Source organism: Etheostoma spectabile, chromosome 8 (genome assembly GCF_008692095.1).
Source record: "Etheostoma spectabile isolate EspeVRDwgs_2016 chromosome 8, UIUC_Espe_1.0, whole genome shotgun sequence".
Lineage (NCBI taxonomy): Eukaryota > Metazoa > Chordata > Actinopteri > Perciformes > Percidae > Etheostoma > Etheostoma spectabile.
In genome coordinates, this window is record NC_045740.1 from 28,430,999 (window position 1) to 28,441,256 (window position 10,258).

Consider the following 10,258-nt stretch of genomic DNA (forward strand, 5'->3'; position numbering starts at 1 on the left):
CCGCTGCTCTGAGCAGACCGATTCCCCCATTAGGAGAAGAAGAAAAAGCTACAGGACCAGGACCACGCTGTACAGCTCACGGAGAGGTAAGCGAAAATACTTTGCAGTTTAATGATGTTGTGGTTGTAATGAAAGGGTTTGTGGTTTAACATTAAACTCTTTCCCTCGTATAGCTTTGTTATATTCCGGTTCTTGTCAGGTTGACCCAAAAAAAAAAGTTTGGCTGAAGTCAACAATAAACTTCAGCAGAAGTTGTACAGGAGCTCCCCGTCACCTCCCTCTGCTCCAATCACAGCGTGCCATTTGCCCAACAGCAGCTGGGCAAAATATCCAGTTAAAAAAATATGGCTGTGTACAGGTAACCTATTGCTGCTATACTATAGGGAAGTAGGTAGTGTTTTGTTTTTTTTTTTTTTTTTTTTTTTTTAGGGCTTTGCCTTTTTTAAAGTTTTGCAGGACAGTTAGTGGAGAAGGGGGAAGACATGCATGCAATTATCATAGGTCAGATTTGAATCCTGGACTTCTGCGTTGAGGCATAACCTCTCAGTACATGTGCACCACTGATCCAACCGGCCACACAGGTTTTAATTTTAAATTAAAGTGCTTTCGTTATTCAACAAGGAAAAGGCTGATGCAGAGCACATTCATATCAGTGTTGGATTATGGTGACCTAATTATATGCACTCTACTTCATTTTATTTTAAAAAAACAAGTGTATACTACACTCACCTTGCGTTTCATTACAGGTGCAGCCGCTGACTGAACCGTGATAGGTGTTACAGGACAAGGGTCAAAAAACAATTCTATTAATCATTCCGTCAACAGGACAGAACTTGGTCAAACACTTTTCATCATATGCGCCAATGTATGGAATGAACTCCAAAACACCTTAAATCTAAAAACCACGTTCACCTTTCACTACTGAAAAACCTTTTAAAGTCACTCTGACTGAACAGTGTATGCTTTAAACTAGGTGCCCTTTAAGTTGTATGTCTGTATTAGCTTAAGTCAAGTGTAACGTCTTGTTTGTGTTGTAGCATGTATAGTGATGTAAGAGATGGTGGTGTAGTAACCTTTGTCCTGTCTTTTATGTATTTGAAACTTTTTGGCTGCCAGTCTTGGCCAGGACTCCCTGGGAGAAGAGTTAGTTGTAACTCAGTGGGACTTTTCCTGGTTAAATAAAGGTTAAATAAATTACCATTGGGGAAGATTGCACGTTTCAAACAAGAAACGAATATCATCATCTGTTCAATCAAAACTATGATACCTGGGTCCGAAGCATGTTGGATTATTCTATTGTCCTGTCGTAAGGTAAATAAAGATATGTCCAATGAAATCGGGAAAGTCACATGTCAAGTTTAATCATTTCATGCAGTGGAAAGGCCTAAATGGTTTCTGGAAATGAAAAAAAGTTTTGTCAATTGATCAATTCTGTATGGTGATGTCACCAAGTGGTGTCCCATTTCATAGGGGTATGTTTTCACCCCTACCACTTACCCCTTGGTTTCAAGGGCCAAGGGGTGGGGTAAGGGGCAGGGGTAGGGGTAAGACAGACAAAGGGATTCAGCCTTAGTCCTACTGTAATAAAACTACAGGAGCCTGTTGCAGTTCCTCAAATTGCCTGTAGAGTGCATTCACACCCACTTTATCCACTTGTGATGTGATCAGCTGCGTCTACAAACTGGTAACATCTTCAACTACACACTGTTACAAGAAACCTTCATTCCACTAAGATCAGATCTCTATGAAATAAAAAATCCCACATGTCTATTACATCAATTAAAAATACTAACTAGCCAATTTCACAATATTTTTACAGTTTAAAGTGCCCATATTCTGCTCATTTCAGGTTCATAATTGTATTTTGAGGTGTGAACCAGAATAGGTTTAATGGTTTCATTTTAAAAAAACACCACATATTTGTTGTACTGCACATTGCTGCGATTCTCTTTTCACCCTTTGTGTAGGTCTCTGTTTTAGCTACAGAGTGAGACATCTCACTCCTATTTATCTTGTTGGGAGTTGCACTGCTCAGTAGCTAGGAAGATCAAATAGCTAGATAACTCTCTCCAACTTTGGTCAGTACAAGGCCGGATTAGCTGCAGAACGGGACAGGAGTAGTTTCTGTCGGAGAGTATGGTAACTAGGTGTCATGTAGCAGTGTTTTGCCATTGAGAACGGAGATAGCATGCTAGCGCTAGCATGCTACGGGTTAGCCACCTTGTCTCGGCTAGACAGCTGTGCAGATTTTGAACAGCTCACCAGAGACTGAAGGACATTCGAATCCGTATCTCACTCAACAAACAGCATGGATAGTTTTTTTTTCTAAGTTTGATGTGTATGGAAGCACCAGGGACAAAAATAACACCCCAAATTCCAGAAAAGTCATTTATTTCAACAATTATGCGTTTAAAAGCATGAACCCTTTTATATCTATTACATGTAATACATTCTACTTGACACTATAAATGGTCAATTTATCCTGTCTGCAGAACTAATGAAACATCTTTCTTGGCATTGGCACATTAAAAAACCCTTTCAATTTACAGTATGAACAGTGTAGCACGTCCACAGGTCACCTAAAAAAGGATTGAATGTCACGTTGACAATGTGGCCTTGTGACTCCATGTTTAACCACATTGATAAAAACTGTGGGGAAAAATCTAAGCCCTTGGCATATACTGCACAGACTGCGACTACTCAGCCACAGCATAGAACAATACTTAGAGGAACAACTCAGAGCGTTTCATCCATCTTCAGTTTTTTCACACATGAAGAAAAAACATTGTCTTTTTAGACAAAACAAAGTCAACAATGCTCTTCTTTCAGTGACATACTGCGCAGTGCACAGTGTCAATTCTCATAAGGATGACTTCTTCTAGGAAAAGTGCCGATCACCAGGGCAACTGGGCTATTTGAATTCAGATGGTGTTCTAATTATCCAGACTCAATGACAGTTACTTATCCAAATCCTCCAAGGTGTCAAACAAAGCTGATCTACTACACTTATAGTGGTGTGTGTGTGTGTGTGATATATGTGCGCATTTGTGTGATTAATCAGTCAGCATCTCTGCATAGAGACGCATGTCACAGCGTAAAGGATGTGAAAAGATCGATGTGCTGTTTTCCTCCCAGTTGTTCAAGTCCACAGCGATCCATTCTTCACATGTAACTGAATTAGTCCAATCTGTTGAGCAGTGCTCTGGCCCAAGAGGTTGGGGCAAGAGAAGGCCCGCTGTATTATTTTGGTCTGAATGATTGAGAAAAGGTCAAAGAGAACCACGAAAAATAAAGTGTTAAGAAAACAAGGACATCTGGATTCAGAGGAGGCTTTCTCCCAGAGCAGAGATGCGCAATATTCTGGTCTGATAAACATGTGACATCCTTTGCATAGCATGCAGCCGGGCAGGAATAACAATGGGAGCTGGAGCGACAATAAGCTATAATAGAGAGACTAGCTGAGGAAGAAATAAGGAGTTGGGTATTGGCGCTCTGGCCGCCAGAGGGCACTGGGAGCCTGGAATGAAACATATGAAGACCCCCCCCCCCCTCCGCTCCCCCGCAGTCTACAACCACTCAGAGTGCCAAAGCCACTGGTGTCAAAGTTTGACAATGGCTGAATGCATTCTGAAATCAACATTGAGAAATGATGCTAAGTGAGTGGGGCAAATAGGTGCAATTAATGCAAGTACCCATTTCCTTTTCAGCAAGTTTGGACTTGCTGCTCTCCTTCACCTGTGGACATGTGGACCTTTTGATGATCTTCAGACCCTTTTAAACTATAAAATATCTTTTCAGACTCCATCAGACACAGGTTGTACGACACACTTTAAAGGGCAAAACACCTGCAGAAAGGCTTCCATCAACACTAATCATTGCCTGCTGATATTTCACTTGTTCTTTTATTGCTGTCTTTTATTGTTGCTGAAATGCAAATAGACTGTAGTTCATTTGCAATAAACAATGTTCTGGTATGTCAAAGTTGCCTTGAAACAATCTAATAACTCTTAAGTCGAGCCAATTCACGGAATTGTTCAATTTCCAAACATAAGAGAATATGTGTGCACCCTAGTACTTCGGCGGATTGTTATAAATGTGTATGCCCAAGTCATATAAAAACACTACCAAGGCTCAAATTTATAATTCATGAGAAAGAGCATTTGTGTGTTCTTCGCATACTCCACACTGCTGTTCAGGTCATAAATACTGACTGATCAAGACCTCGAGTAGTACATCTGAATTCTTTAAGTGGACTTCCCTGCTGACGGAACAGAGAGAACAAAACTGATTTTAGACAGTTTTAGCCCTTAAGGTCTTTATTAAAGAGGCCCAAAAGAAATGTTTAATGGGTTTTGATTTAAGGTCTTGGACTTGGAGTTTAAAAACATTTTCACCCTTTCATTTCGCTGCACTTAAAAATGGAGAAGCTATTTTTTTTTGTGCCGACACTAAAATACTAAGTTTTAGTCTTCTTTAAGTCAAGTGCACCACCAAAAAGAAGAGCAATTTTTAGGGCACGAGATTAGACAAATCTCTCAGCTTTGGAGGTACTTCAGAGAGGGCAGACCTTGGCTACTAACGCCTGAAGCTGGCAGAACAGTCTCTCTGATGTCATGTCTGATTCTTAATGATCAAGGGGAAATGTTTGCTCTGAGGACAGGGGCAAGGGAGGCTAATGAAATCTCCACCCTGCCTTCCGAAGCAGTTTCTCAAAATCACATCAACCACCAGACATTGTTTTAAATACACTGCAAATAAGGTCTGTGAAACCTAGTTATTCACTTTGAGTTCACAGTAACACTAAGTATATGATTTTACAGTAGAATGCTGTAAAGTTTACGTTACAACCGTATCAACATGAAGACATGGTAATTGAAACATTTTAGAATATGGGTGAGTCTATTAATTACTGTACTACCTGATGAATAGTACTGTATTGCCATGTACATACATTAAAACAGTGCTTAACTGTTTTTATTTGTACAGTAAATACACCACACTGTAAATGCAGTTGAAATCACAGTATTTAATAATATTTTCTACAGTCAAACGAGCATACGTAAATACAACTAAAATCACAGTATTAATCTTTGTATTTTACATTGAATACTCAATACTGTAAATGGAAGTACGGTCCTTTGCTGTAAAAAGAATTCACAGTAACTTGGGCCAATTGTTGCCAGTAAGTTCCTGTAAATTAGACAAATTTGTTACAGTGTAATGTCTAACAGCTCAAATGTAAAATTGCATAAAAATCACAGAAATCCTGGAATATTTTGATTCAGCAAGCATCCCAAAAGGTTCAAGGGGGACTTTCCAGCATTGCCAACAGAAGATTAAACATGCTTAAGTTAGCCTTTTCTCTGAAATGAGGTAAAGTAATGAAGGCATAAAAAAAGAGAAGTTGGACGCTGTGCAACATGGTGGCCTGCTCATGAAGAATCAAGGTGTTCTTATTTCTAATTTATTTTCAATCCATTCATAGCAGGCCCCATTTGATGGAGACAAAAACAACCTATCACTGGGGAAATAATGTCAGCTGTGGTGACCCTCCCTTTGATGCCTGATTTGGTCTTTGTGGTTCGGGCCTCCACGTTCCTTTGTCTTGCCTCCCCGTTCCAGTAAGTGCCGGCCTGGCTTCTTGCCCCGGCTGCTGTCGCTGGAGTCACATCCGGCTTTTTTTACATTATATTAAACCCTATTTGAATAAGGGCCTGTGAGAGATGAGTAGAGACATGGCAGACGCCGGACACACACAGTGCAAAGCCAAGCAGAGCAGGATCTCACAGGATCGCCGGTCTCTTTCTCCCCCCTTGCGTTCATGATGAGATCATTATAAAAACCATAAGTGTAGCATGTGTTTATGGTAAAACAATAAAGAGCTTTGGGGAAGTGTTTATAATGCAACAACAACAAAAAATGCAGATGCAGAGGGAGAAAAACTTTTACCGGAAATCCAGTCAATTTGTAGGATTCTACACAATGAGACTGACTGCTGTAGGGCCAGTCATGGTCATGTAAACAGCTTAAAACAGCTTAAATCCAATTTTTGTAATAACATTAATCAAAACGACTATGTTTAATGTGGAAGTACTGCAGCCACTGGAAAATATCAAAGACTCTACGGTTCTCATTAGCTTAATTAAGCATTTTAGCGTTTTTAGGTTAAAGTTTTGGTTTTCGAGCCTGCTACATTTTCAATAAGAAAGCCCAAAACCAAAAAGTCAAACAGAAAAGTTAGTGATATGCATGAACATGGTGGAATATTTAGCAGCTGAAGGGCCAGATACAGGTATTTCCCTAAGGAGTTGGTAAGGCCAGAAAATGTGAGAGAATGTATCTTTGACTTAGCCAGAGCCAGAAATGACTTTAAAATTATTATAATGTTGCCCTGTACATACTGGTGTGTAAATATGCAATTTTTTCTTCCTCAAGTTCCCCACAACTTAACCAGTTGATAATATGCCAGAGTTGGTGTTTACAGCTTATTTCCGCTGCCTCAAGTGGCCAGAAAAAACAGTATTGCATCTTTAAAGAAGAGTTAGAGCTCTTGTAGTGTCCAGGTAGATTATAAATCTACATTTATCTGCAAAAAATGGTTCAGTCAATACAGGAGCAAGAATAGGATGGAACTAAACTTGAGTGGGCCTCTCTGTTTTACTAGAGGTAATTATTAATGGCCAAATGTTAATTAGTTTGATTAACTGCTAAAGGTGTGTGTTTGAGCGCGAGGGGGTTGATTGTCTGGGAAAAGACCGAGAGAGAGAGAGAGAGAAGAGAGAGAGAGAGAGAGCCGAAGAGAGAGAGAGAGAGAGAGAGGAGAGAAGCACTGAAACCAGAGCTACTGTGAGTTGGTTGTTCAGGTTCACAGCTAGCACCCACCCTTAGCTAGCCAGTCATAAAGCAATGGAAAGCAATTAGATAATGGATTTGAATGACAAAAAACACAAGCTGCCTGTCTGGCATACAGTCTAACACCACATTTGCCTTTCTGCCATTCCAACACAGGCAAGGGGAAAACAAAACAAAAAAGAGAGTTGCTCTGGGGGAAAACAAATTAACTAATTATTTAAAAAAATAAGACAAGGTTCCTGTGAAACTCATTTATGCAAACACCGCTACACATGTACACCCACAAGCCACACCTTGTCCCCATTATGGCGAAAGAGTGAAGAGCTTTTGAAGGCGTACAGAACTGAATTAAGAAAGAATTTTTACATCTATTAGCACATCAGAGTCAAGCAAGAGAGGAGAAGAGGGAGATGCAGAACGAAACTAATCAGTCACCTGACTGAAGAACATACACATCACCATAATCTGTGCATGGACACCGCAACTACTCAGCCTTCGACTGAATTGTGAGTGGTTTGACCGAGTGAGTGTTGACGGGACGATTCTCTCCTGTTCATTATCCAATAAGGCCTGGGATTTGTGGTGAACACAGGTTCATTCATCCTGTATCAGAAATTACCATTTCATTACTGTGTCAGCGGAGGCAGTGACGCGCAGTATACATTCATCAGCTGCTTTTCTCAACCCCACATTATATAGCCCCAGTAGGCTGAGGATCATGGGAAGGGATGGGGAGAAATTACATGGAAAAAAGAATAACTATTACCTGAAGGCAAACAAAAAAGACCCTTTTCTTCTTCTCCCAAGACAAAAATTGAATTTTAGGGCCAGAAATCAGGGCTTATTTACTCATAAAATCTATAACACCCAGCTAACCATTTTTGGTTCCCGAACGTTCTGAGAACGTTCGTTTTTGGGTGTGTGAACGTTCCCTGAAGGTTTTGTTTTGTTGTCTGTTGGTTATTGGTTGGTTTTCTTAACGTTCGGTAAACGTTCGTTTTTGGCTACAGCGAACGTTCTCGGAACGTTCTCTAACGTTCTCTAAAGTTACAAACCTTTAGAGAACGTTAGGTCGAAACGTTCGAAAACGTTGCACCCTTTAGAGAACGTTAGGGGAACGTTTCCTTAGACGTTGCCAACCTTTAGAGAACGAGGGGAACGTTCCCTTAACGTTTGCAACCTTAGAGAACGTTAGGGGAACGTTCCCTTAGCGTTGCAACCTTTAGGAACGTAGGGGAACGTTCCCTAGCGTTGCAGCACTTTAGAGAAGTAGGGGACGTTCCCTAGCGTTGCAACCTTTAGAGAAGTTAGGGAACGTTCCTTAGCTGCAGCCTTAGAAGTTAGGGGAAACGTTCCCTTAACGTTGCCACCTTTAGAGAAGTTGAGGGAACGTTCCCTTAGCGTTGCAATCCTCAGCGAACGTTACGGAACGGTCTCTAACATTGGGGAATGTTCGCTGTAACCATAAATAACGTTCCAGAACGTTAAGGAAAGATTACATTCCCTAACCTTTAAAAAAAACTAACAACCTATACAATTGTGTGTATAGTACTGATATTACACACGTACAAACATACAAAAGTTATATTAGTAGGAATGAATGAACAGGCAAACTTGATGGCATTTCAAAACTTTAATATTCAAACAACTGAAAAAAAATACAAAAAAGATAAGGATGTAGTGCAAATGTAGTGCAAGTGCCATAAGATGTGTTTGTAAAGTGTGTGCAAAATAAGTCACTAAAAAAAAAATATTAATGAAAAATTAAAAAGGGGCTCCATGGTTTCACGCTCTGTCCTTCTCAGCTGGCCTATAAAGAATAAACAAAAGTTAGACATATAATACAAGAAATGAACACCTGACAAAGATTTTTTTTTATGAACTTTATTATGAACATAACGCAGAAGAACTTCAATTTACCGTCGTTGTGTGGGGCAACTTCGAACTTGCCCAATCAGATCTCCGCTTCAGCAGCAGTCAGCAACAGGGACGTTTTTTGGCAGGCCGCTAGAGTAGAAGTCCAAATGAAGCAGTTATAAGTTCAATTAAAACCTCTGTCAGCAAGCTAACATAACATAATGTGAACAATAAATAAACATGCCTGTTAAACCCTGCATACAGCCAGGTCCTGGAAGGCTTTCTTTTGTTTTTCTGCCCCGCAAGCGCACTGTCTCAGCACATCATTCGTTGCACCTTGCCCGCAGGCGGGGACGCATCACTCCAGTACAACCACCGAGGGTCGCAGGGAAAAGTTGCTGTAAAACATATAGTAACGATTATGCATACGTGTCGAGCTTGTACAATCTCATTTGCAAGAGAAGTCAGTTCAGTTAAGAGATTAGATTTTATGCAATTAATAGTGTCGTCTTAGCAGAGGCCTATGGCCATTAACTGCCATTTGTTCCATCCTCTCCCACACACACACACACACACACACACACCACCACACACACACACACACACACACACACACACACACACACACACACCCCCACCACACACACACGCAACTTGAGTTACCTCTCATTTTGATCTCCATGGGTGAGACACCTCCTCTGTGTGAGTTCTTCTTTTTAAACAAAACGTGTTACTCTAGTGATCCTTGCCATTTAATTGTACTTCATGCAAATGCAAAAATCAAAGCAGCTGTACCTTCAACTGGGGCCCAAGATGAAGTTGCAGTCCGTGGTAGGGTCACTACAGACTCATCCTGCTGGGCACCAGCTGGTTTCCTGCATGGCGTTGATACATTTAGTAAATAAATTATATATGATTATTATATAAGATGAAGTTGATAGGTTGCCTGCACATGCCATATACAAAATATGACCTATTCTATTATATTAGACAATTAGACAAATATATATAAAAAAAACACAACTTACATGCAGGTGTGGAGGATGTGTTATCTGCTGAGTGAATAAAGACGGAAGAGAAACAAATCAGAACAATCACAGATATGCCCATGTTGACTGTCAGTGGTCCATGTGAGAAATATGACTGTTTCTTATATGCATGCATGCATTTTAACTTCCAGACAAGGCTTCCAGACGCACGCTCCGTCCTGGACAGGTTATCTGGTTTGTGCAACATTCATCTGTAATACAGAGACAAAATATTGTACTGATTGCAAATATGTGATTTGAAATATGTGAAAAAATGTAGTCTATAATTAAGGTCTTACCATCGCTTGAAGAATCTGTCATGAACCTCCTTGGGCGTCGAAGTGCATTTTTAGGACACTTGCTTCATCTTCTTCTCGATGCTGGAAGTGTCCCTCAGCCGCCGCACCGGTCCACCGCTTTGGCGTAGAAATCTATGTTAAGAGAACATTTGTGATCCAGTAGCGCAAAAAAGAAAAAGAAAAGCATTTCATAGAGAAACTGAGGATTTACCTAGAGTCTGC

At 40.4% G+C, this 10,258-nt stretch overlaps 1 protein-coding gene across 1 annotated transcript in view; it reads right to left on the minus strand.

Moving 5' to 3' along the window:
* Positions 1–7,156, minus strand: part of LOC116693558 (uncharacterized) — a 20,880-nt gene extending 13,724 nt beyond the window's left edge. Inside the window, exon 1 of the mRNA XM_032522574.1 lies at positions 7,146–7,156. Within this exon, the coding sequence (XP_032378465.1) occupies positions 7,146–7,156 (11 nt within the window). The remainder of the gene's footprint in view (positions 1–7,145) is intronic.
* Positions 7,157–10,258: the final 3,102 nt, after the last annotated feature.